The 27,221-nt window shown below is 45.9% G+C and overlaps 1 protein-coding gene across 3 annotated transcripts in view; it reads right to left on the bottom strand.

The window, feature by feature from the left end:
- Positions 1–27,221, bottom strand: part of Sec14l1 (SEC14 like lipid binding 1) — a 51,248-nt gene that overhangs the window by 19,291 nt on the left and 4,736 nt on the right. For all 3 annotated transcript variants that reach the window (XM_090350394.1, XM_090350395.1, XM_090350396.1), the window contains exons 3-7: positions 5,812–5,961; positions 5,595–5,726; positions 3,988–4,116; positions 2,268–2,505; positions 564–673 (exon numbers count right to left, since the gene is read on the bottom strand). In XM_090350394.1, the coding sequence (XP_090206520.1) occupies positions 564–673; positions 2,268–2,505; positions 3,988–4,116; positions 5,595–5,726; positions 5,812–5,961 (759 nt within the window). The remainder of the gene's footprint in view (positions 1–563; positions 674–2,267; positions 2,506–3,987; positions 4,117–5,594; positions 5,727–5,811; positions 5,962–27,221) is intronic.

Here is a 27,221-nt window from a genome sequence, read left to right as displayed (position 1 = left end):
GGACACCTATAAAGGTCAGTCAGTCCTTATGGGCTAAGATTTCACCCACACCTCAGAATCAAAGCTTATCCATTCCTCCTTTCTGTGATCCTGAGCTCTTCCAAACTTCTGAATAGGAAAATATGGGAATCTTTGTGTACAAAGTTACTTTTTATCCTTGTTGTTTGCTTGTTTTTGTCAGTTGGAGACTTAAACTCTGGGCTTCAGTGCTGTCTATGAGCTCTTCAGCTCAAGACTAGTGCTCTACTACTTGAGCCACACGGCCACTTCTGCTTTTCTGGAGGCTTTAGTGCTGGGGCTGGCATTGAGTCTTGATCCTCAGATCTCAGCCTCCTGAATAACTAGGATTACAGGAGTGGGCCACCACACCCCAACTTACAAAGTTACTTGTAACTCTACATTTACTTGTCTCTAAATTGCACCATTCTCTTAAAGCCTTCCTTATACAGGAAGGACCCCCTGCCAGCCATGCAGATAGATCATTGACAGACTGGCTGTCAGTGTGATTATGCAGACTCCATGGAATATCAGCACCGTCCTGCCACACACAAGGCCATATTCACCTTGCCCTTGTGGGTCTCCTGGAGCCACTGGCGGAGTCTGATGAGGCAGCTTTCCTGGAGTGGGGTCAGATCACCCAGGTATCGCTTGATGTAGTCCGCATCCAGTTTATCTGCAATAGAAGTTGCATGGCAAGATTTACAACAAAGACCACTGGTCCTGAGGCTCGGAAGGTCCTCTTGATAAAGCTAGCATGTGCCCTTAGGTGCTGGGTTTGAGCAGCTCCCCTGGCAGACTTCAGTGATGGCCTTAGATAAGATCACTGATATCCACAGGCAAGCTTTCTGACTCAATTACCTTCCCCTGATTACCATCTAGTCTCCTCTGCTGGCAAAACCTCAGTGCAGTTTATGACTACAGCAGATAACCTAATGAGGTCCTCTTTATACAAAAGTAACATCAACCAAATGATGAGTTGGTATAAAAATGTAAGTAAGGGGCCGGGGGTTTGGCCTAGTGGTAGACTGCTTGTCTAGCATGCACAAAAATCCAGGTTCAATTCCTCAGTACCACAAACATAGAAAAAGCCAGAAGTGGTGCTGTGGCTCAAGTGGCAGAGTGCTAGCTTTGAGGAAAAAGCCCAAGGACAGTACTCAGGCCCTGAGTTCAAGCCCCAGGACTAGCCAAAAAAATAAATAAATAAATAAGTAAATGCAGCTGGGTGCGGTGGCTCACACCTGTATTCCTAGCTACTCAGGAGACTGTGATCTGAGGATCAAGGTTCAAAGCCAGCCCAGGCACAAAAGGACCTGAGACTCTTATCTCCGATTAATTTCTTGAAAATAGGAAATGGAGCTTTGCTCAAGGGGTAGAGTGGTAGCCTTAAGCTGAAGGGACAGAGCCCAGGCTGAGTTCAAGCCCCATGACCCACACAAAAAAAAGTAAGTACATGCATGCATGCAACAAGAAAAATTCACAAGGTGAATTTCAGCAAACCCTAAACGTGGATAATTGCGTAAGGTGAACAAATAGCTAGCAGCAGAGCACTGTGTATGGAAAGATAAATACTGACATCATTATAGAATTCATGTTTTCATATCTTCCATGTTTTATAAGGGACATCATTCTGTAACTAAAAATCTAACTACTTAGCAGGCCGAGATCTGGAGGATCAAGATTCAAAGATACTCAGAGCACAATCATATCACCAATCAACTAGTAAAAACCAGGCTGTAAGGACAGTTCTAGTGGCAGAGCACCAGTCAAGCAAAAGTGAGGCTGGGGTTCAAACTCCAGTAGCAGAAGAAAACAACAACTGCGCTCCTTATGTGGAACATGTAGTGACTGTGCAATGACAGAAGCTGACCCTTCAACTGCCTCTTCACTCTATTTCTCTGTGCCTCAGTTCACCAAATAAAATAGAGGGTCATCAGCACATCCCACCTAAAGGGAGCTGTCATGAAGGGTCACCACTGACACAGTGGTCAGGACAGTGCTGGGCGTGGTGAATACAGCATGTCTAATGACGATGGAGGTCCAGACGGCTGGATTACTGCCTCAGATTCACTAAAGGCCCCATCAGTGACTACAAAGGTCAATCTCTGGTCTCAATGAAAGACTAACTAGAGTTATATATTGGAGGAGAGAGAAGGGAAGACGATAGATCATGGTTCAAGGCAGAGGCAGACCAGGCAAAAAGTTGATGAAACCAGAACTTCATGATTCCCTTGGTCATGCTGGAAGAAGGAAACATCTCTCACACCCACCGTCAGGGGTCCCCACCACGGGCTCAGGCGCCCCGGTTGGGTTACTGAGGGCCTCGCCACCCAAGCCCTCCTTGAGGGTAGCATCTGGGATGATGGCAGCCGTGGTCACTGCTAGACTCTTGCTCAATGACAATGTTTCTTTGGAGGGCCCAAGGGAAGGTGGTGGTGTCCAGCGGGGGACGTGTGTGATGCCTTCATCTTCTAGCTGGCGAAGGTAGTATTCGATGATTTCTTTCCCCTTTAAGATGAAACCAATCACAAGCTGAGACACAGTCAACATGCAAATCATTCATCCCTCACCAACTCCTAAGGCCCTGTCAAAAACTGAATTCTGTGCCACAGGGTGTCCTAACTCTTCAGGACACTGAGGCAGCAGGACTCACTGACCACCTGGTGCACAGTGAGACCTGTCTCTACAAAACTAAAAACAGTTATTTTAGCCAAGCACTAGTGGCTCATACCAGTAATCCTAGCTACTCAGGAGGCTGAGATCTGGGGATCATGATTCGAAGCCAGCCCAAGCAGGAAAAGTCCGTGAGACTCATCTCTAATTAAGCACCAAAAATAGCTGGAAGTGGGGCTCAAGTGGTAGAGTGCCAGTTTTGAATGAAAAAGTTCAGGAACAACATCCAGGTCCTAGTTCAAGACCCTAACACTGGCACCAAAAAAAAAAAAATTATTTACTTCATTTTCTCCAAAATTTAGGGAATAATGAATATGGAATTCTTTTTCTTTTCTTTTCCGGTTATGGGGCTTGAGCTCTGGGGCCTTGGCACTGTCTCTCAGCTCTTCAGCTCTAGGCTAGCACTCTACCACTTGAGCCACAGTACTACTTCTAGTTTTCTGGAAGTCTAGGCTGGCTTTGAACCATAATTCTCAGATCTCAGCCTCCTGAGTAGCCAGGATTACAGTTGTAAGCCACTGTACCCCAGAAGAAGATGGAATTCTTATATGGCTTTTTTTTTTGTATCAGTACTGAGGCTTAAGGGCATTGTACTCTTACTTGACTTTTTCACTTAATGCTAGAGCTCTACCACCTGAGCCATACCTCTACTTCTAGATTTTGCCGGTTGATTTTTTTTTTTTTTTTTTTGCCAGTTCTGGGGATTGAAGCCTTGACCTGGGTGCTGTTCCTGAGCTTCTTTTTGCTCAAGACTAGCACTCTACCACTTGAGCCATAGCACCACTTCTGGCTTTTTCTGAGAATTAATTGGAGATAAAGAGTTTCACAGACTTTCTTACCTAGGCTGGCTTTGAACTGAAATCCTCAGATCTCAGCCTTCTGAGTAGCTAGGATTACAGGCGAGAGCCACCAGTGCCTGGCATATAATTTTAAAACAATGAAAAATCAAAGACTCCCTCTGAAGGCTTGCATCACCCTACATGAACCCTTTATCATCCCCATCCCTAAGAGCCATTGAGCCTGACAGTCCAAGGGCTGATGACCCTGTTTCCACCTTTTAAGAATCTCAGCACAACTATACCTCACATCAGCAAACCTGGAGGGGAAACTGGGGTGCTGTGAGCTGGCTGCTGTCACCGCACTGCAACCTCCACTGCTCCCAGCAATTCCCTTCCCCTTTGCCACCAGCACCATGTAACCCCTTCCAGCTGAAGCAGTGGCTTGAACAAGCAAGGGAATCCCTCACTTCCAAAACACACCCAGCTCAGAACTCCTCAAAGTCCACGTCCTCTCTGCCACAAGAACCCAGAGACTCACTTTTTTAATGTTGCTGGTATATTGTTTCATTGCGATTTTTTCCACTGTACTTTCAAAACCAAAGAAGGATTTAATATCTAAACTTGCAGACTGTTCAAAACAAGTCCAGTCTTCATTCTCGGGGTGAACCTGCAGAGACAAAAAGGGCTCCACTAACACACTCAACGCCGAGACATTCATCACACACCACTCCTCCTCCAACTAGGAACTCAGGGAAACTTTACTTAAAATACTGCTGTCGGGCCAGGAGTTTGGCCTAGTGGTAGAGTGCTTACCTAGCATGCACGAAGACCTGGGTTCAATTCCTCGGTACCACATACATAGAAAAAAGCCAGAAATGGTGCTGAGTATCAAGTGGTAGGGCTCTAGCCTTGAGAAAGTCCAAGGACAGTGCTCAGGCCCTGAGCTCAAGCCCACGACTGGCAAAAAAAAAAAACCAAAAAACAAAAAAAAAAAAAAACACTGCTATCATCAGGAAAGCAACAGGCAGAATTAGAGTGGGGTTCAAAATAGTGACAAGTCCCAAATCACAACTGCAAGGTAGTCTGAAAGTAACTGTAAGTGCAGCCTTGGGGAAGCTGCCTCCTGTCTATGGCAGCAGGTGTCACAGGCGTGGGCACAGTGAAGGGACAGAGACAATGTGACTAGAGGAAAAGGAAGGGGGAACAGAAGCCACTGAAGTGGAGAGCTAGCAGGGACGGTAGTCTACTGAGCTGCTAAGAGGAGCTGTGCCAATCAGAGAAGGCAATACAAACAGGAAGGTAGATGCTCTCAGTTCTAAGCTTTTTGCTTTTTGTATTTTTGTGTTGCTAGGGACTGAACTCAGGGCCTCCTCCATCACTGGTCTCAGCTCTAATCTTATTTATTTCTCAGTCGTGAGGCTTTGAACTCTAGGCCTAGGCACTGTCCCTGAGGCTCTTCAGCTCAAAGCCACCACTCTACCACTTTGAGCCACAGTGCCAGTTCTGGTTTTCTGGTGGTTAATTAAAGATAAAGAGACTTAACTGACTTTCCTGCCAAGGCTAGCTTTGAACTGTGATCCTCAGATCTCAGCCTCCTGAGTAGTTAGGATTGTAGGTGTGAGCCACTGGCTCCTGGCTCTCAGTCCAATCTTAAAGAAACATGGAATATTAGTCTGTCAAATACATTTCTAAAGTACTAAAGTGGGAAGAGAGAAGTCATATTTAAAACCAAATTGAGCTGAGCGCAGTGGCTCATGCCTATAATCCTAGCTACTCAGAAGGCTGAGATCTGAGGATCAAGGTTCAAAGCCAGACCAGGCACAAAAGGACCTGAAGGACCTGAGACTCTTAACTCCAATTAACCTCTAGAAGGGGAAGTGGGGCTTGGCTCAAGGGTAGAGTGGTAGCCTTGAACAAAATAGCTCAGGGACAGTGCCTAGGCTGAGTTCAAGCTACATGACCCACAAAAAAAAAAAAAAAATTGAAGCATGTTTGGCTGACATAATTGTTAAGAGCAATCACACTGTGCCACAGCCACATCTTCCATCCCCCGATCAGACACACAAAAGAAGAGCTGCCCAATTCACACAACAGTGGCATGGTGCCACAAGGCTCTGGTGGCCCAGGGTGGAGGTGGTCACTCACCGTGTAGCAGCAGTGCTCATTAATGATGACCCGATTAGAAAATGTTTCATTGTGGGCCTCAATGTGCAAAGTACGTTCCCGAGAATTCAGGGAGTTTTTCTGAACGAAATAGACATAATCCACTCCTGCAATCTGTAACAAAGAAGTACAAAGAAAAGGCTTTGTCAGCACCTTCTGGGGGGAAGAAGCTGTAAGCAGGCCACTCATCCTCACTCACCTTCTTCAGCAACCTGGGGGCATCTATATCCAGCTTGCAACGCCTCTCAATGACGTGAACGGCCCCATCTTCACTTTTGAATTCACTCACAGTGTCGCTGTCCACGAACATGGGGATCAAAGGACATGTAGGGAACCTCCTCTCATAGGCCTATGGTCAAAAGAACAGAATAGGAAGGGAGAGTGGGCCTCCCTCTTCTCTCTGGAGAAAGAAGTAGCTCTCCATGCATGTCCACCCACCACAGCTTCCACTAGAAAGGAAAAACTATCCCATGTTCATGGAACAAAGACTCAACTGAAGAGGGGTGCTGGTGGCTCATGCCTATAACCCTAGCTACTGAGAATCTGAGATCTGAAGATCCCCAGCCCCTGGCAGGAAAGTCTGTGAGACTCTTTATTTCCCATTAATCACCAAAAAGCCAAATGGGGCACTCTGGCTACTAACCTTGAGCAAAAAAGCTCAGGGTCAAAGCCCAGGCCCCTAACTCTAAACCCCACAGCCAATATCCCCCCAGAAAAGAAAACCCCACAAGTTTAGAGGACGTCAGCTCTGCTCATCTGTATGCACAGGCCTAGCACAATTTCTACCAACCTCTCAGTAAGATGGTTGGTTCTGCAGCTACAGGCAAGAAAAGAACAGAGTTGATAAAGCTGGCTCTCTCCTACTTGAACCACACCTCCAAGCTTTGGTTTTTGCTAGTTAACCAGAAATGGAATGTCAGTGTTTTCTTTGAGCCATGATCTTCTGATATCAGCACATTGAGTAAGTAGGATTACAGGCATGAGAGCCAACCAGTACCTGGCTAGAAACAATCTTGTTTTATTAAAAACATTAAGACCCACTGGAAAAGCCTAGATGCAAGGACAGTATATCAAGCCGCAAATTTGACATGCAGACCTCTGAAGCATTTCTTCACACAGACAATTGACAAGAACACTTATATCCAAAGGACACCAGAAACAGCCCAGAAGGACTCCAGCCACCAGTTAAAACACCAGAAAGGAAGAAGATGCACAACTGTATAACCCATAGTAATAGTAAGCAAAGTGGCCAGGGAGAAAACTGTGTCTGTGAGAGGCACAGGAGGAATGTCAGGGTGAGGTAGTGCCTCTACTCAGCCAGAAGCATGATCAGGAAGCCATGCAGATGGGGACTGGCAATGGAATCCATTCCAGATCAAAAGTGGCTGTCTCCAATCATTAGTCTGCAGTCTCTAGTTATAAGGGTGCCTGTACAATGCAAAGATCTAGCGGGCACAACCTTAACTGAATGATTGGACTTGGGGCCAGTAAGGACACAGTCTGGCAATATGACTGCACTGGGGAGGTAGGCAGGGCTAGGAAGGGCTCTCCAGTCATCTCCCACACACAACCAACCTCGAAACTAATTATGAGGAATGCAGAAGAGATATTCAGATTACAAAATGGTTTACACAATACCCCGCCTGAACTCAACAGGAAAAATTGTCAGGGTCAGAAAAGACCCTAGAATAGAGGCTTCTAAGGAGACAGGCTGTCAGTGCAAGGAGGCCTTAGCTCCTGGGCAGGAATGGCCACAGCTAACAAGAACCTGGGTAGGGACCTGGTGTTCCTTATTAAGTGAGATGATTCTATCACAATGGAATTCCTTGGCTGGGTCACCACAGTGTGGGGAACAGCTGGTCAGAGGCAAGCCACACTTCAGAATTCAGGGACGGTGTCATGACTTGCTTTCAAATGTTTCTACTAAAACAAGAGCCAAGCTCTGGTGGCTCAAGTCGCTTATCCTAGCTACTCATGAGGCTGAGATCTGAGGATCATGGTTTGAAGCCAGCCTGGGCAGGAAAATCCAAGAGACTCTTTATTTCCAATTAACCACCAGAAAACTAGAAATAGAGCTGTAGTTCAAAGTGGTAGTTTCAGCCTGAGCAAAAAAGCACAGAGACAGACAATGCCCCGGCCTTGAGTTCAAGCCCCATGTTTGGCAAAATATGTATGTATGTGTGTGTATGTGTGTCATATGTACATGTGAGAAAAACAGGTACATGTGCTTGTAATTTCTTTTTTAGTGGAAATTTTCTTTTTTTTTTTCTTTTTCTTTTTTTTCCACTCCTGGGGCTTAAACTCAGGACCTGAGCACTGTCTTTGGGCTTTCTCAAGGCTAGAGCTCTAACACTTGAGCTACAGCACCACTTCCAGCTTTTTTTATGTATGTGGTACCAAGGAATCAAACCTGACTGTTCGTATATGCTAGGCAAGCATTTTACCACTAGGCCAAACTCCCAGCCCTTTAGTGGAAATTTCTAAGGTAAAAAGTTGGAGAAAGCATTAACAACAACAACAAAAAAACAGTAGCTTTAGGGTTGGGAGTTTGGCCTTGTGATAGAGGGCTTGTCTAACATGCATGAAGACCGGGGTTCAATTTCCTCAGTACCACATACACAGAAAAAAGCAGAAGTGGTGCTGAGGCTCAAATGGTAGAGCTCTAGCCTTGAGAAAATCCAAGGACAGTGCTCATGCTCTGAGCTCAAGCCCAGGACTGGTAAAAAAGAAAAATTAGAGGAGAGATGTGTTCTTATTGCACAAAGCTATAGGATACATATAATGGCACCAATCAGGAAACCAGGTCTAGAGTGGAGGCTTGGTATGTTTAGTGTGTGCAAGGACCTGGGTTCGTTTCCCATCACCATTACCACCACCACCACTGACTCTTGCCAGGTTCAAGCCACTGCCAGAAGAGCAGCAGTAAATCCTCCCCAGCCCCCCACTCCCACAAAAAAGAAAGAGAGAGAGAAGGAAGAGAGAGGAGGCCAACCTTCAGTCTCTTGCATGTGACAGATTAAACAAAATTTCCACACCTTGAGCCTAAAATCTCATATATAGCTTTGTTTTCCCTAAAGCTTATACCAGAAGCAAGGGTTTCCCTCAGATCCAGGCCAGCAATGCAAGTTTCACAAGGCTATGACCCTGACTCTCACCCAAGAGCCACATCAGCAGACTTGCATTTGGCTCTGAACGAGAAGAGCAAGCAGGCCAGGTCTTAACTCTCGCCAGGTTTCAGCCACTGCCAGAAGAGCAACAGCAGCGAGTCCCAATGTCTTCCTTTCCCCCAAGGCCTATGCAATGTGATCCAGTCACACCTAGCGCTGACCAGTGCCAGTATCAGGAGGCTAAACAAAATGAACTCTTCCGGAAGAAATTTCTTCTAAGAGGACTGCTTTTAAAGGATCTTACTTTTATAAGAGAACTACTGTAGTCATTTGCTCACTCCTTATGTTTAACACAGCAATTGTCCCAGCAATAAAAACAACACTGGGCCTAATCAGCTTGCTCTCCTTTGTAATCAGCTTGTTCCCCTTTGCTCCCCCTCCTCTGGAAAGCAGCCTTCTTCCCTGGGAGCTCTTTCCTGGCTCTTCCTCCCACCTTCCCACCCACTCTTCCCATTCAAAGAGTTTCCGAGCCTGCAATTTGGAAGCCTGGCAACAGTACTTTGAGCTCTTAACCAACCTTTGAATGCAATTTTGACATATTACAAGTTCCTATCTTGCTAAAGAAAACCATATTTTGGTGAAAGCAACTGAACTTGATAATTACGGAGCTGAATACTGCAAAATGCAGAAAACCCCATTTGGAAAGCCTTCCCTTTAAACTGAGCTATATTCAAACACATGGTCAGCCAAGGGAGAGACACGACCCTCAGACTGACTCATGAACAAAGTTGGTTTGCAGTGGCAAGAAGTTGTGACTACATAATGCCTTAGCCTCTCTAGGATCACACACTCAGCATATTAAGAAAATCCCTTGGAGCCAGGTGCAGTGGCTCCTAGCTACTCAGGAGGCTGCGATCTGAGGATGGAGATTCAAAGCCAACCTGGGCACTGTTAGGTCCACTTGGAAGAAATGACTTCTTCCCTTGGCTCTCTTCCTCTGCACCCTGAAAATCCCAGCCCAGCACCTGTAACCCTGGCAACTGGCATGCCTGGGGGCAGTGGGAGGTCCCCCAGTCTGAGGCATTTCCCCATCCTCTGAGATCACATCCACTAATGCTGTGTCTACATCCCTCCCCCTACATAATCTCTCACTTCCCGCCCTAAGCTCTCTTGCTCTCCCGCTCTCCCAACTCCATCTTGGGTGGTAGGAGTCTGCTCTTCCCTCAGGCAATAAACCCTCCTCTCCTGAACTGAGTGGAGTTTGGTGCCTGACTTGGATAGGGCAGAGGGTCAGGAGTCCCTGGATCCCCTCCATTTCCTGAAGGTAAATTTACCAGAGAAAGGAAACTCCACTCCCCAACCTCTGCCTTTCCCATTGCATTCGCTACAATGTTTCCTGTCTGCACCTGGTGACTCCTGCTTGCAGGTCTCTTTTCTGTCTCCTTTAACCCACCCCTGCCTAGGGCTCTCTCCCTGTGTCTAGTTTAAGAGCCCGGTACCCCGAATCTGTTCTGGTGAGATTGGATTCCACTCTACATCCTTATTGACTCCACCCCCTGCCGTTCTGACTCTGCCCCATGTTCAGTGATTCCAACCCCTGAAGTCCTCACTGACTCCACCCTTCCCTGGAGTCCTCACCCACTGGGCCCCCCCATGTCCTCACTAACACTTCCCCTACCTCCTCACTGACCACTCCCCATCCCCACAGACTTCAGTTCCTCTTAATGTTTCTTATTACAATGGGGTCTCATCAGTCTCACCCAAGCCAAGACACCCCCTTGGGATATCTTTTACGCTCTTTAGATGTTCTTCTACTCAGGGACTCCATAAAGCCAAAACGGCTCATCTTTTATTGCAATCGTGTCTAGCCAAAGTATAGGCTAGACAATTAGTCTCAATGGCCCCCAAATGGGATTTTGGATTATAATATTCTCATGAATTTAGACAGTTTCTGCTGCCGATGCAGAAACAGAGCCAGAGGTTCTATATGTTCAGGCTTTCTTTGCCCTTCTCTCTACCAATCCTACTCAACTTTCCCTAGCCTCCTGGCACAGGGGCATCCTGTCCCTGCCAAATCACCTAAGAGCCTGGAGCCTCTTCCTAAAGTGCCTGATCCCCTGCTCAACAATGAAGACTCTGCTTCTCCTCCCCAAGCTGAACCTTTCCTTCCTTCTCCTCCCCCTTCATCTCCTTTTTCCTTACCTCCTGAAACTCACACTTAAATACTGCACTGGTGGCTCACAGCCTCCAGCAGCCTCCTTATTTCTTCTGGAGAGGTGGCAGGGGCGGATGGAGTTTTTCATGCACCCCTTTTCAATGATCCATCTTTCCCAGATCGAGAAACAACTGGGATCTTACTTCTAAGACCCTAATAATTATACCAAAGAGTTTAAATACCTTGTTCAGACTTATGACCTCACCTGGTGTGACTTATATACAGTCCTGTCCTCTACCCTACCTCTGAAGAAAAAGAAAGGGTTTGGGTTGCAGCCCAGGCACATGCTGATGAAACCCACCACCTAGACAATACTTTCCCCGCAGGGGCAAAGGCTGTGCCCAGGGAAGAGCCCAAATGGGATTATGAAAATGTTCCTGGAAGGGTTAGCAGAAATAAGATGGTAACCTGCCTGGTAGCTGGCCTCCAGAAGGCAGCCCACCATGCAATCAACGATGATAAACTAAAGGAGGTTACCCACAGACCCACTGAAAACCTGGCCGAATGTCTTGATTGCCTCACAGTGGCACTCCAGTGTTATACTAGGCTGGACCCAGAGTCAAAAGAAGGTATAATGGTCCTTAACACCCATTTTATTTCCCAATCAGCTCCCGATATTTAAAAAAAAGTTGAATAAGGCTGAGGATGGCCCTCAAACCCCTCAAGGAGATCTGATGAGCATGGCCTTTAAGTTTTTTTTTTTTAATTGAAGAATTTATTAACATTGATTTTTACATCGTATTTCAAATGACGTGTTTAACAAACAAGTATTCAAGAAGGGAATCTATATACAATCACAGGCACTTAGTTTTTAGAACATAATCAAAATTAGGCTAAGGGTTTGTATATCATAGACACATATTAATCAATGTACTAAAACATGTCTATAGAGTCATAAGTTTTTATGTCTATGTAGTTGTGTTTATATTTCCCGTACCATGTCCATGTCATTGGGCCTTTAGGGTTTTTAACAACCAGGAGGAACAGAAAAAAAAAAAAGCTGATAAGGCTGCCCGTAATAGGAAAAATTGCCAGCTCCTGGCTGTTGCCCTTCGGGCTCCTCAAAGAAGAGAAGCCCAACACACACCACCCAGACCATGCTTTAAGTGTGGCAAGGAAGGCCACTGGGCAAGGGCTTGCCCTACTCTACAACCATCATCTGGACCTTGCCAAAGTGTGGACAGCCAGGACACTGGGGAGTCTATCCCTCCTCGTCTCTACAAGGTGGGCCAGTCTCTCCCACACCCCCCACACATGGGGAGGAGCCCAACTTATCCAAGATACTCAGGTTGGCAACACAAGTATGATGGTGCCCAGGGCCACTGGACCCCATAAGCATCACAATGGAGGAGTCCAGGGTATGTCTCCAGGTTGCAGGCAAGCTACTTGTATCCTTTCTTTTGGATATGGGAGCCAGTTATTCGTTGTTACCTGAGTATTCCAGCCTGTCTTTTCCCTCCCAGATCTTAGTGGTGGGTGTAGATGGCCTGCTTACTTGCTCTGTAACTACCCATGTAGAAATAACTTTCCTTTTTTACATTCCTTTCTAATCTTACTCCGCTATCCCATATCTAAGGCTCCCTCAGCCCCTTAAAGCCCTTTTCCTCTCCCCCAATTTTTCCTGAGGATGGAGTCTTTCTCAAGACCCTTAGTCTGTCTGGTTTACACCCTAAGTGGACAGGCCCTCATCAGGTCCTGCTGACCGCTCCCACTGCAATTTAGCTCAATAGACAGCCACAGTGGTTTCTTCTATCAAGAGTGAAAAAGGCTCCTGCTCTTGCCCCTTCTATGACTCCAAGGCGTCTTTGAATCCCTGAAAAAGATGGCACCCCTGCTTCTTAAGACTTCTTTTGAATTTCATTCAAGGGCACATATGCATGTTCACTACCATGGAACTGTTACTGCTCCTTCTGGACAGACAGCATTCCCACCTTCTACCCTCAATGCCGATGCCCCTTGTCAGCAAGAAGTAGCCAGAAAAAGTCGGCACCCCTTTATAACTATCAGAAGGCGGAATGTTAGGTTTGCCTGGAAGAAATGACTTCTTCCCTTGGCTCTCTCCCCCTGCACCCTGAAAATCCCCGCCCAGCACCTGTAACCCTGGCAACTGGCATGCCTGGGGGCAGTGGGAGGTCCCCCAGTCTGAGGCATTTCCCCATCCTCTGAGATCACATCCACTTCCGATGTGGGTATACCCCTCCCCCTAGATAATCTCTCACTTCCCTCCATAAGCTCTCTTGCTCGCCCGACTCCATCTTGGGTGTCAGGAGTCTACTCTTCCCTCATATAATAAACCCAATTCTCCTGAATTGCGTGGAGTTGCCTTTCGGCAGATCTTACAGACACTGAAGTCTGTGAGACTCTTATTTCCTATTAACCACTAGAAAATCGAAAGTAGTGCTATGGCTCCAGGAGTAGGGCGGTAGCCTTGAGCTGAAGGGTTCAAGGACAGTCCCCAGGCCCAGAGTTCAAGCCCCAATACCAACAAAAAAGAAAAGAAAAAAGAAAACCCCATGTAGTTCTAGGATTTACCATCAAAACAAGGGCAGATCAAGGCCACACTTAGGCCCTGTGACCTGTGGCAGAGGAAGATGCAGGAACGTGACCTAGTCAGAGATGGGCCCTGAAACTCAGACGTGTGCACCGGAATAGACAAGGTGACCGGATGTGACAATGACCTGCCTTGGGCTACGGAATCATGCCTAGCCAGCTGGCTAAAACAGGCTCCTTTGAGGAAGGGGTCTGCAGAGAGGGAGAAGCCGGGGAAGAACTATAGAATCCATCAAAGAGGACCAAGCTGCTCAGCATTTGAGCTCTTGTGGCAAGCACAAGAAGGGGCTAAATGATTAGTATGTTTGCATGGCTACACTGCAGCTCCTACTTTAGATATAATGTACTAAGGTTACAAGACAGAGCTCCCTTTTTTCTTCCGGAATCAATTAATTCCTCTTCTAAAGTCTTAACAAGCTCTTTTAGACATCTGCACGTGACAAGCACTGATCAGCTACAGAGATCTGAGAATAAGTGAGAAGCCAGCCTTGGCCTCTGAGATCCTTATCTACAATTCACCAGAAAAACAAAACAAAGCACCCTGGATAGAAGTGCGGCTCAAGTGGTAGAGTGCCAGCCTTGAATGGACAAAACCAAACAGGAGTATGAGGCTGCTCTATGTTCACACCCAAATACACATACCACCACGACGACCCAGAGCATTTTATCTTGAAGTATTTGTAATGTATTCCTCTTCAAAACATTCTAGGCAAGACCACAAGGACTCTTACAAACACTGACAGACTGACAGATTTCTGAGCTTAGTTTTGAGACCATAACTAAGTGGACTTCACTAACTGAAATGAGAAAAATGAGGCCATCCCTTATTCAAATGTCAGCTAATTTTTTTTTAACATCTCAAAACTGACATCTCAGAGGACAAGCTGAGACCCCAGGCTTTAAGTCGGTTTATGCTCCAGAAGACTATAAACAGAATATAAGTCATCTGGAATATTCCAGACATGCCTCTCCAGCCAGGTCTGTCCATAGGCACTGGTTCAGAGGCTCTATGCTTAGAGGTACCAAAAAAAAAAAAAAAGATTTATAAAACAGGCACCAGATTTAACTTATGTGTTAACCAGCCTAAAATGATAATTATCTTCTCATGAGCTGAAAAATACAAGATGTAAGTTTATAATTCACCAACTTTTTTAAGGAACTAGGTATAAATGTCAGCATACAGGTCTTCCATCTGTGAGGAAAAGGCAAATGGAAGATAAAGACAGAAAATGATCTTATTTCAGAGAACAAAATATTCCACTTATGTAGGGAACACAGGAAATACTTGCAGTTATCTAATCCACACATTAGCTAAGTATACTAGAGTTGGTTAACAGAGCTGAGAATATGACCCTGGAGGCAAGTGTAACTCCAGTTGGGAGGAGAGTTTTCATACAATCACTGGAGAAGGGCAGGGGTGGCAAGAAGCAGACTTCACCAGGCTTTGTGCTAATGGTGGGAACAGCTCCCCGCCCCCCATTATCTCCATTAAACTCCTGTCAGGAACTCCAAGGTGCCCCAGGGAGCCACTTAACATTCTCAGGACAGCAGATGACCTTCTGGGGCAGGGTTGTACAATTCTGTATCAAAGACCACACCAGCACCTTGGCCTCCTCCTGACTGTTTTAAATTCCTGTTCCCTCCCCCAGGCCCACTCTTCCCCACCCAAGCATCATCATGCCACTCTCTAAACACTATAATTTTGAATCAAAGACAATCATTGCAGAGCAGATGGCAGAGCAAATAAGAGCCTGAGCTCTCCTGTTTCCGGACCTTGACCCAAACCCCAGCTGCAGCACCCACTAGCTACAGCTCCAGCTTCTGAGAACAGGATGATGAGGCTGGGAATGTTACTGCCAGCAGGGAACCCAAGCAGACCTGACAGATCGGAGGAGAGAGGTTAAAGGAACAAGAAAGAAGTCCATTAAAACAGACTCATTGTTAGAACCTGAGGACTGTGAGGAGATGAGTGGCTGGGGGGACAGGAGTAAGTAACCTCACAAGTCAGGGACTGGCCCTTGGCAGGCAGCTTCAACTTCACTTTTCTCTTTTGTGAAGTGGGATAGACTTTGTCTATCCCCAAAGGAAGTCTGAGAATAAATGAAATACTGGCACATGGTGTTTGCTAAATGCCGCTCCACTTCCTTTACAGCTTTTGGGTGGTCTTCACATGTTTTTGCTTTTGTTGTCATTGTGTTTCTTTTTGTCCTGTTTCAGGAGCAGGAACCCTGTCAGGTCAGGCAAAGGCCCCTCCGATCCACAGAAATGACTTGGCCAGCAGCAGTACTAGAGAGCTCACACCACAAGTGAGCTTTGTCAGTCTTCCAGGAAACAGCAGACCCTCAGAAGTAGTCTGCTGACCTGCTTTAGTCCTTTGCTGCCCCCAGGATAGATGGCCTTTTTTTGCCCTGTTGGTTCACTAAGATTCTCAAACTAGATCCCTTCCAAATTTTAAAGTTGTGAGCCAGATGTGCTATCTCTTGATTGTAATCCCAGCTGCTGGGAAAGCTGAGGCAGGAGGACCTCAAGCCAGCCCAGGCTCAGGCTTTTTTTTTTTTAACTCTGAAGTTAAAAATATGATGTAGTTGGCCGGGGCGCAGTGGCTCACATCTGTAATCCTAGCTACTCTGGAGGCTGAGGATCAAGGTTCAAAGCCAGCCCCAGCACAAAAGGACCTGGGACTCTTATCTCCAGTTAACTTCTAGAAAACAGGAAGTGGGGCTTGACTCCAGGATAGGGGAGCAGCCTAGAGTTGAAGAGCTCAGGACAGTGCCCAAGCCCAGGAGTGGGTTGGTAGCCCTGACCTGAAGAGCTCAGAGATAGCACCCAGGTCAAGTTCAAGCCCCATGACCCACCCCCCCCCCAAAAATAAGATGTAGTTGTAGTTGAGGGTATCATTATAAAGCATTCTAAAATGTTCATGATCGACCGGGAGTTGGCCTAGTGGTAGAGTGCTTGCCTAGCATGCACAAAGAGCTGGGTTCGATTCCTGGGTATCACATACCTAGAAAAAGCGGGAAGTGGTGCTGTGGCTCAAGTGGTAGAGTTCTAGCCTTGAGAAAACCCAAGGACAGCACTCAGGCCCTGAGTTCAAGCCACAGGCCTGACAAAAAATAAAAATAAAAAAATAAAAAGTTCAGCCAGGCACAGTGGCTCATATCTGTAATCCTAGCTACTCAGGAGGCTGAGATCTGAGGCTCAAAGTTCAAAGCCAGCCCAGGCACAAAAGGACCTGGGACTCTTATCTCCAATTAACCTCTATAAAACTGGAAGTGGGGCTTGGCTCAAGGGTAGAGTGGTAAGCCAGAAGAGCTCAGGGATAGCACCGAGGCTGAGTTCAAACCCCATAACCCCCCCCACCCACACACACACACAAAATAAATAAATAAATAAAATGTTCATCATCACTAGTGTCCACAGACTTTCTTAGCACTTTCCAATAACAACACATCTGTGTCACTTTGCAGGAAGTCACCAAGAATGAGAGCTGTGGGAGGACTATGCACTGGCTGCAGAGGGCAGCCTCATGTGTCTGAAACACTGAGATAAAACCCTTGGTGTGGACAGTAGGAGGTTTGCTCCCTGCTTCTCCCAGCCACTCGTGGCTTCCCACACCAGCTGGAATTCACACAAAATCCAGCTTAGGACCTGGCTGGTCTAGATTTGTGTAAGTAAAGCAAAACCCTGGGATCTAGAGAAGAATTTACAAACATGTGTAATGTTCCATCCCCTTCAAAGACATTTCCTTGAATGTAAGTGTGGCTGGTTATTTCCACGAGCAGGGAGTGCTGACTGGCTATTTTTATTATGTTACTTAAACAGTTGTACAAAGTAGGGGAGGCCCAGCACAGTAGCCTGAGCCTGCAGCCTAGACCGGGCCGGGAGTTTGGCTAAGGGTAGAGTGCTTACTAGTAGGCATGAAGACCAGGGTTCTATTCCTCGGAACCATACAACCTAGAAAAAGCCGAAAGTGGTGCTGTGGCTTAAGTGGTAGAGGGCTGGCCTTGAAAAGCCCAAGGACAGTGCTCAGGCCTTGAGTTCAATTCCCAGGGCTTCCCCACACACACACCAAAAAAAAAAAAAAAAAAGATTAGCCCAGAGTAGCACAGTAAGACCTGGGCTTGGGAGCCAGGGAGGAAAGGAGTCATGAAATGATAAAACCCAAAGTAACAAACACATCCCGTGGGACAGACAACGGCCAAGAGGCTGGAACACAGAGGTCCCCTACAAGCAGTGGCCCAGCCTCCGCCTCCACTGCCTTGCTCTATTTAAATTCTCATCTGCACAGCTCCAGCTCAGCTCTGTCAAGTGGCTTGGGTTATCCTTAGCTCAAAAGCATCATGTGCATGTTAATTCCACCCCTGCTCTTACTTCTATTTGCATTCTACCATCAAAATGGCAGTATCTGGTCCCTTAAAAATAAATATAAAGGCAAACAAACCACTGCTGTCTGTTAATGCTTAACATTCACATAGGACACCTATACAGATTCCAAAGTTTTCATGTAGCTTTTCCATTGTCAAAATAAATTACAGGTGGCTCACACCTGTAAGCCTAGCTATTCAGGTGGCTGAGATTTAAGGATCACAGTTCAAAGCTAGCCCAGGCAGGAAAGACCGGGACACTCTTATCTCCAATTAACTATTCAGAAAAAGCAGGAAGTAGGGCTGTGGAACAAGTGGTAGAACATGAGCCTTGAGCCAAAGCAGCTCAGGGGCCATACCCAGGCCTTAAGGTCAAGCTCAGGACTAGCAAAAATATAAATAAATAAAATTACATTAACTGACCTGTTAGAAAATGAAGATACTAGCCAGAAAAAAAAAATAGAGCTCTTTTATACTAAGATATGTCTCAGCTGGGCAAGGTGGCTCATGCTGTAATCCTAGCCACTCAGGAGGCTGACATCTGAGGACTGTGGTTCAAAGCCAGACGAGATACTAAAGTCCATCTCCAGTTAACCACTTCAAAACTAAAAGTGGCACGGTGGCTCAAGGGGTTGGGTGATAGCTTTGAGCTGAAGAGCTTAAGGATAGTGCCCAGGCCCAGAGTTCAAGCCCCATGACTGACCAAAAAAAAAAGTTTTCTCTTTCAATAAATCTTAAATGTCTAGGTCCACAGGCCACAATTACTTAAGCCCAAGGCTGAAAAGAATGTCTGCAGTGCTCTGAAGGTTACCCTTCTCAGCTTCCAGGACTTTCACTGTGTACCTAATGTACTTGCATGATACTTAAGGGAATCCAAAGGCTATTCCTAATCCATAAAATGTACGATTTAATAAAGAACAAACTGAGCATAATATATCTCTGACAATAAAATAGCAGTTTTTTCTATTTCTTCAAATCAAACGGACTCGGCAGAGTTATTTTATTTTCCGTGGTGTAAAGATAGCTCATGGACTTCAGAAGAACATTTGGTGTTCCAGGGAATTGCAGCTGTCGACTTTCAAAGATGCCATGTGTGTGCCCACATGAAAGAATGCAATGAGCTGGGGGAATGCTATCTGGTCTCCTGCAGCAGAACAAAGCTTGATGGAGCCAGCAGGCTGACAGGAGGAGTTGCACTAATCCATCAGGAAAAGCTCTCACATGACTATCAAATGACAAAAGTTATCAAATAACTCTTCTACAAGTGGTACACCACAGACCTTGAAGAGTTTATGATTTAAAACATTCTCAGAAGAACAAACAGAAGACAATCAGGAGTTATATCCTGAACACTAAACTGGCAGATAGGGCCATGTGTACGATTCTCTCCACCACTGCCATTCCCAAACTTCAGGAGTTCTCCCTTCAGGTGAATGGAGTGAGTACTGGTGACACATGTAATCTTGACTACATGGAAGGCAAACTTTGGGAGGGTTCTGGTTCTAGACAAAAAAGTTTGCAAGAATCCATCTCAAAAGAAAAAGCTGGGTGTGGTGGTATAAACCTGTTATCTCACCTACAATAGGAAAACAGGAGGTTCACAGTTCTAAACCACCCTGGGGGAGAGAGTAAGATGCTACTGAAAAAAGTGGCTCATGCCTATAATCCTACAGCCACTCAGGAGGCTGAGATCTGAGGATCCTAGTTCAAAGCCAGCCTGGGCACAAAAAGTTTATAAGACTCCTATCTTTAACCATCAGAAATCTGGAAGTCCCGCTGTGGCTCAAGTGGTACAGCACTAGCCTTCAACTGAAGAGCTCAGAGGCAGCACCCAGGCCCAGAGTTCAAACCCTACAACTGGAAAAAAAAAAAAAAAAAGACATCTGAGGCCCTAGGTTTACAGGGATATGTCCAGGCAGTGCCACTGGGGAAGAAAAGAGCTGGGAGGCTATTTCTACAACAACACCAACTACTAAGTAAACGCCTATCATAGCCAGAAAATGTAAAACTTAAAACTTGAGGTGCCAAGCAGCAAAACTAGAGCGAGATTCTACCTGAACTCAGAAAGGTAGAAAGAGGGATGGAGAAAGAAAGGCCAGAAATGTCAGAAGAAAGAGATAAACACTAGAAAAAAAGAGAACCAAGCACGCAATCAACCTTGGCAATAACCTGAATCTTATAAAACAGGGCGGTATATAAATCCATGAAATGCCCAGGCAGCAGATTTATTTACCTATTTCCTTTCCTTTTCCTTCTGTCCTGTTTTGTTTTTTGTTTTTTGCTATTTCATCTGAGATGAACTCTGACTACAATTATCCAGGATGGTCCAGAATACCAGTCTCAAATGATCCTCCACTCCAGTAGCTGGTGAGATTCACAGAAGCACGCCCCATTCCTGCTGTAACATTTTCCTTAGCTGGCCACAATGGTGTATACTATGTAATTCCAGCCATCAGAAAGCTGAGGTAAAAGAATCACAAGTTTCAGGATAGCCTAATCTAATATATATATATATTTTTTTTTAATTATTGTTTTTTTGGGTGGGTCATGGGGCTTGAACTCAGCCTGGGCACTGTCCCTGAGCTTTTCAGCTCAAGGATACTGCCCTACTCTTGAGCCAAGTTCCACTTCCTGTTTTCTAGAGGTTAATTGGAGATAAGAGTTTCAGGTCTTTTTGTGCCTGGGCTGGCTTTGAACTTTGATCCTTGAACTCAGTCTCCTGAGTAGCTAGGATTACAGGAGTGAGCCACTGCACCCCGCTTACAATATTTTTTTAATAGACAAAGAAACAAAAAAGAGTAGCAGAACTAACATGACACTGTTCCTTTCAGAAGAATTACAATGCAGTATGTTTAAAACAATATTACTGGGCTGGGAGTTTGGCCTAGTGGTAGAGTGCTTGCCTAGCATGCACCAAGACCTGAGTTCGATTCCTCAGTACCACATACATAGAAAAAAGCAGGAAATGGTGCTGTGGCTCAAGTGATAGAGCTCTAGCTTTGAGAAAGTCCAAGGACAGTGCTCAGGGTCTGAGCTCAAGCCCAGGACTGGCAAAAAACAAAACAAAAAAAGAAAAAACTAGGGCTGGGAGTTTGGCTTAGTGGTAGAAGTGCTTGCCTAGCATGCACGAAGACCCGGGTTCAATTCCTCAGTACCACATACATAGAAAAAAGCCAGAAGTGGTGCTGAGGCTCAAGTGGGAGGGTTCTATCCTTGAGAAAATCCAAGGACAGTTCTCAGGCCATGAACTCAAGCCCAGGACTGGCAAAAAAAAAAAAAGAAAAGAAAAAACTAAAGCAATGTCACTTGAAAATACACAAAAGCTGTTTTACTCTACTGGTTAAAAGTGAAGAAAGAGAGGTCCTTAGTAAGGGTTGCCATCTTACCCTCTTTAGTAGACGGATTCTCAGAGGAGCCCCCTCTCCCACCCCGAAGCCCATCCAAGGCTCTGAAGATGGAGAAAGGCAAAGATGAATGGAACAGCCACTCACCCTCCAGCCACACTTCTGCCAAGATTTCTGCACATACCACACAGAAACCTGTCAATAACTCATTCCACTCAGCACAAAGAGGGCTGGCTCAAGTCAGTGGGTTAAAAAGAAACTATAAATAGAATGGCCCAGTTTACACTGGGACAGATACTCTGCACCTTATTTGTAGCCCCAAATTATCTTAAATCATTATGGGAACAAAAGGGAGACAGCTGGTCTTAACCATTAGTATTATCTCCATAGCAAGTGTCAGCAAAACAGGAGAGAGGGGGGTGAAGTCACTGAGAGGGAGGCCTTCTCCTCAGCCTCCTGCCATCAGAACAATTAAACCAGCCAAAGGGAGAGGTGCCCTCAGGACCAGTGACCCGGTTTCTCTGACAAATCAATGGCAGCAAAGAACCAGAAGGAAAGGGAGAAAAGCAAAGATTTAAGAAACAAAGTAACCAAATACAATTTCACTTGAAGCAGAATCCAATTTCAATTTTCTTTCTTTTTTTTGGGGGGGGGGGTCATAGGGCTTGAACTCAGTCTGAGCACTGTCCCTGAGATCTTCAGATCAAGGCTACCACCCTACCCCTAGGCCTGGCATTGTCCCTGAGCTCTTCAGCTCAAGGCTACCCTCTACCCTTGAGCCAAGCCTCACTTCCCCTCACTTCTAGGGGTTAATTGGAGATAAGAGTCTCAGGTTTGGGGCCAGGAGTTTGGCCTAGTGGTAGAGTGCCTGCCTAACATGCACAAAGACCCAGGTTCGATTCCTTGGTACTGCGAATATAGAAAAAGCCAGAAGTGGTGCAGTGGCTCAGGGTAGAATTCTAGCCTTGAGGAAAGCCCAAGGACAGTGCTCAGGCCCTGAGCTCAAGCCCAGTACTGGCAAAAAATTTTTTAAAAAGAGAGTTTCAGGTTCTTTTGTGCCTGGGCTGGCTTTGAACCTTGATCCTCATATCTCAGCCTCCTCAATAGCAGAATCCAATTTCTAAAATGACACTATCTTTTGACATAAGTGAGAAAACCTGAACATTTCATGTGGTATTACATAATGTCAAGTAATTATTGTTTTAATGCAGTGATGTGATTTTAAAAAAGAAAAACACTTAGAGATGCATGAAATACTTATCAATGAATTAAAAGATCTGCAATCTGCTTTAAATGCGAGAGGTGGAGAGAATGGAAAATTATTGCAAGACAACAGTACCAAAAGTGAGTGAGTGGTGGTGGCCGGGAGTTTGGCCTAGTGGTAAAGTGCTTGCCTAGCATGCACCAAGACCTGGGTTCAATTCCTTGGTACCACATACATAGGAAAAAGCTGGAATTGGTGCTGAGGCTCAAGTGGTAGAGCTCTAGCTTTGAGAAGGTCCAAGGACAGTGCTCAGGCCCTGAGCTCAAGTCCAGGACTGGCAAAAAAAAAAAAAAAAAAAAGTGAGTGGTAGGTACATGGCCATGGCATTCCTGTACACGCTCCACTTGGGTAAGCCTGAAATTTTCCATGATACCAAGTTTGGATTTCTATGGATAAAAAAAAAAAAAAAAAAAAAAAAACAGAAACAGGTGAGAGAGGTGAGAGCTAAATCAAGTGCTGAGACAATTCCCTGCGGTACACTGTGTCTCCCATGGTGGCCATGGAGAAAGGGAACAGGCCAGGCCATCTCTGAGCAGTGTGTGCAGAAAGCAAATCATAACTGCCCATTTTTAGCAGTAAGTAAACCCTGACTAGTTGCTCCCCAGCTTCTATGAGCTGCAGGGGGCACACCCTTTGGCAACTCAAAACCTTCATAGATGAGAGGAACACAGGCCTCCCCAAAACAATCCACCAGGACCCTCAGGGTTTAACCTATAGATACACGGCTGCTTTTCCTCTACTGCCAGACTTGAACAAAACTAGGCTTCTTAGTCAGGCTATACCCCTGTGAAGAGGACTGATTCGTATGATTAATGGGCATGGTGGTATACTTTACACCACCAGCTAATCCAAAGGAGAATAGGGAGGATGCAGAGGCAGAGGGCAGCCTGGACTACACAGCAGCGACTATATCTGAAAATGAAAAAGGAGGCTCCAGAAGGAACAGAACCTTGGTGAATGAAAAAGGCGTATTTCACCAAACTGCCAGAACTAGGAAAGCAAAGTCAAAAGGCCTAGGGATGAAGTCCAGGGGGAAAGGAGTGCTGAGATGAAAGGTGGAATGAAAACATTTCTGAGGAACTGAGCTGGTGCTTGAAGCCTGCTATGCATAGAATTTGAGTTAGCTGGGAGGGCTGAGGGGGACAAGATGGAGAAGCATCAGAAGACTAAGAGCCCCCCCCAAAATAAAACAAAAGCAAAAAACTATTCCTCTGCCCCACCACTGGCCACCTGTCTGGACATAGCCCACCCCTCAGGACACTCTGTATGCACTCACCACACTCATTTGTACAAAAGCATCATTTCACAGCACCTGAGGGGTCAAGTAGGGCTCCCCCCACCCCGTTCACCACCTGCAGAGCACTCTTGTCATCACCTACCAGCCACTCAGCTAGTTGGTGGCAGGCAGGATTTGCACCTAGTCCGTTTCTCTTCCCGTTACTGCTAGCCTTAGAAGAAAGACAAGACACAAGGGAAGGAAAGAGGACCCAGCCAGAAAAGCCAGAGACAAGAGAAGCAGAGACCATCACACTGAGTGAAATGGCCAAACCATACGGTCCGTGATAAATGATCACTCACGTGGAATCTAGGTCTGAAGTGGTCAAAGTAATAATGGGCCTTAACTGTAAGAGAGGAACTAGCAAGAGGGAGAGGAAAAAGAGAGGCCCTGGGGCATAGGATCAAAGTCTACTACCTACTTAGGTCTGAGATGCACCAGATGTTTCTCAAAGGTTGGGGAGAGCAGAGGGGACTAAGGGAACACAATACCGAGGGTGAACTAGCTCAACAGTATGCATCTATGGAAATTTCACAAGCGACTCCCCTATTAATGACTCCTTAAAAGGGACAATGATAAATTTGGTTTATTGGCTCATTAACCAACAATTGTCCACTGGCAAATCAGTTATTCAGTTTTCAATCTAGGGAAGTATCAAGTTTTTTTGTTTTGCTATGTTTTTATAGGTCCTGGGGCTTGAACTCTAGGACTAGACGCTGTCCCAGAGCTTCTTTTGCTGAAGGTGAGCGTTCGACCACTTGAGACACAGCACCAATTCCAGTTTTTTGAGTAGTCTATTGAAGATAAGAGTCTCACAGACAGGAAGAGAGACAGAGAGACAGAGAGACAGAGAGACAGAGAGAGAGAGAGAGAGAGAGAGAGAGAGAGAGAGAGAGAGAGAGAGAGAGAGAGAGAGCGCGCGCGCGCGCATGAGCGCGTCTCACAGACAGCCGGGCACAGGTGGCTCCATGCCTGTAATCCTAGCTCCTCAGAAGGCTGAGATCTGAGGATCCCTGTTCAAAGCCAGCCCAGCACGAAGCTCCATGAGACCCACCTCCAATTAACCACCAGAAAGCCAGTGGTGCTGTGCCTCAAGTGGTAGAACATTAGGCTTGAGTTGAAGAGCTGAGAGTTCAGGCCGAGAGTTCAAGCCCCACACCAGACCAAAAAAGAGTCTCACAGAGTTTCCTGCCCAGGGTAACTTTGAACTGCCTCCTGAATAGCTAGGATTACAGGCATGAGCCACCCAGTGCCCAGCAAGCTAGAAGTTTTAAGTGGAAAAGCATGCTGTGTCAGTTCTGTTAGTGTTTACCAACAGAGTTTTACATGACTTCTGAGGACAAAAAAAAAAAAATTAGCCTACTTCCTTCCACGTGGGCTTGTTCACTGGGAGGAACTGGTGACTGAAGGATTGCTTTCCTCTATTAAAAAAAAAAACAAAACACATATTCCTTGCCTAAAACTCCAATTCAAGATCTGCATTTCTACCAAGCCCATTCACATACTCCAAGTTCCTATGAGCAAACAGAAGTCCACTGGCCACACATCTGCACACCTGTTTGCACCCTAGAAGGACCAAGAGATTAACAGACAAGCCCCTCCTCTGAAGGACATGAGACAAAAGCAAGCACATTAAGGCCCCCAGTAGAATTAAGAACATAGTAGAATTAAGGTGTAGCTCAGGGACAGATCACAGGGCACAAGAAAACCTGGGTTTGTCCCCCAGGACCCGAGGCCTGTCTTGGGAGCCATAGGATAAGAACATGCATGAGAAGACAGATGGGAAGAGACAAGCATGTGAGGCAAGGAAGTTGGAAAAGCTGTGGTGTTGGGTACAACAGAACAGACTGCAGCCCTCACAATGGGAAGTCCGTCTGATTGATGGAGCAAGGTGAAAGGAGGCAGAACACAAGTAGAACGGGCCTTACAGGACTGACCAGATGGGAGAGCAGGGGAGTAGGCTGAGGGATGAAGGGAGGAAAAGGAACAAATAGCCCTTTGGAAAAGAGGACTCCCAGCTGGATGGTGGTGGCTGGAAGAGAAAGGAACAGGACTGGGGGACGAGAAGGGAGTGTGTGCACAGAATGGAGACGAGGAAAGCTGTGGGGAACGAGGAAAGCAGCTCTATCCAAAGAGCAGGGTGCTGCAACCAGAGGTGAGACGACCTCACATGTTCCAGGCAGAAATAAGACTCAGCAAGGTCTTAAGTGCTGAGATGTACAAAAGTAATGCATCTTTCTGTCATGTGTCTCAACTGTCTAGAGTGACAACTGTCCTTAGCGGAGAAAAGTTCAAGAGCCCAAGCCATGACCTCGGTGAGCTCTAAGTACTCCTCTCATTAGCATGGGGGAGGGCTGCCTCAGAAAATATCTAAGATTTAGACTATTTGGGGTTGTTTTTGTTTTGTTTTTGTTTTCAGTGCCAGTCTTGGGGCTTGAACTCAGGGCCTAAGTGCTATATCTGACCCTTTTTTGCTCAAGTCTAGCATTCTACCACTTGAGCCAAAGTTCCACTTCTGGCTTTTTTTTTGGGGGGGGGGCGGGGTTAGTTTACTGGAAATAAAGAGTTTCACAGACTTTACTACTCAGCCTCCTAAGTAGCTATAAGTATAAACATGAGCCACCAATGCCCAGATATTTTAGGTTCTTTTGAGACAAGGTCTCCCTATGTAGCCCAGAGTCTTGAACTCATGATCCTCTGGTCTCTGCCTTTCAAATGCTGGGATTATAGGTGTGCTTTAGAGCTTACATTTTATCCTAGAAGTTTCAAGATAAAACACTCCACACCTCAAGCCTGACCTGAGATTCTGATCTCTGGTGTCCACAGTGGTGCCAGGAAGAGTGTCAACCCTTGAACTAGAGTCAGCTGAGAGTCCTCTGCTGACCCACATCTCTACCCTACTTAACAAAGTCTCCCCACAGCATACATGTCTGGCCAACACCATATCTGAAGAGCTTTCTTACGTGAGTGAGTGTGTGTGTGTGTGTGTGTGTGACCACACAAGAATCAGCAAGAACTGAGAATCAGCAAGAATCTGGCCACAAATCGTGTGGTCTGAACCCCAGTGAAGCAGTTCACCAGAGCCCTTGGCTTCCAAGGGCGATAAGCCTCTGCTGAAAACCTCCACTTCAGTGCTTAAGATTTGGCTTCAAAATGACCTAATGAAATCTTTTTTTTTTTTTTTTTTTTTTTTGCCAGTCCTGGGCTTGAGCTCAGGGCCTGAGCACTGTCCTTGGACTTTTTCAAGGTTAGAGCTCTACCACTTGAGCCTCAGCACCACTTCTAGCTTTTTTCTATGTATGTGGTACCGAGGAATTGAACCCAGGTCTTCGTGCATGCTAGGCAAGCACTTTAATCACTAGGCCAAACTCCCGGCCCCACCTAATGAAATCTTTAAGATGATTTTACGTTACTAACCCTCAAACGGTAAATTTTCATTAACTCACCTAATGCAATTAACATGTTTCATCCTCCATTTTCCTATTTACA

Source organism: Megascapheus bottae, chromosome 17 (genome assembly GCF_031878675.1).
Source record: "Megascapheus bottae isolate mThoBot1 chromosome 17, mThoBot2.hap1, whole genome shotgun sequence".
NCBI lineage: Eukaryota > Metazoa > Chordata > Mammalia > Rodentia > Geomyidae > Megascapheus > Megascapheus bottae.
This window is presented reverse-complemented; position numbering and strand designations above follow the sequence as displayed.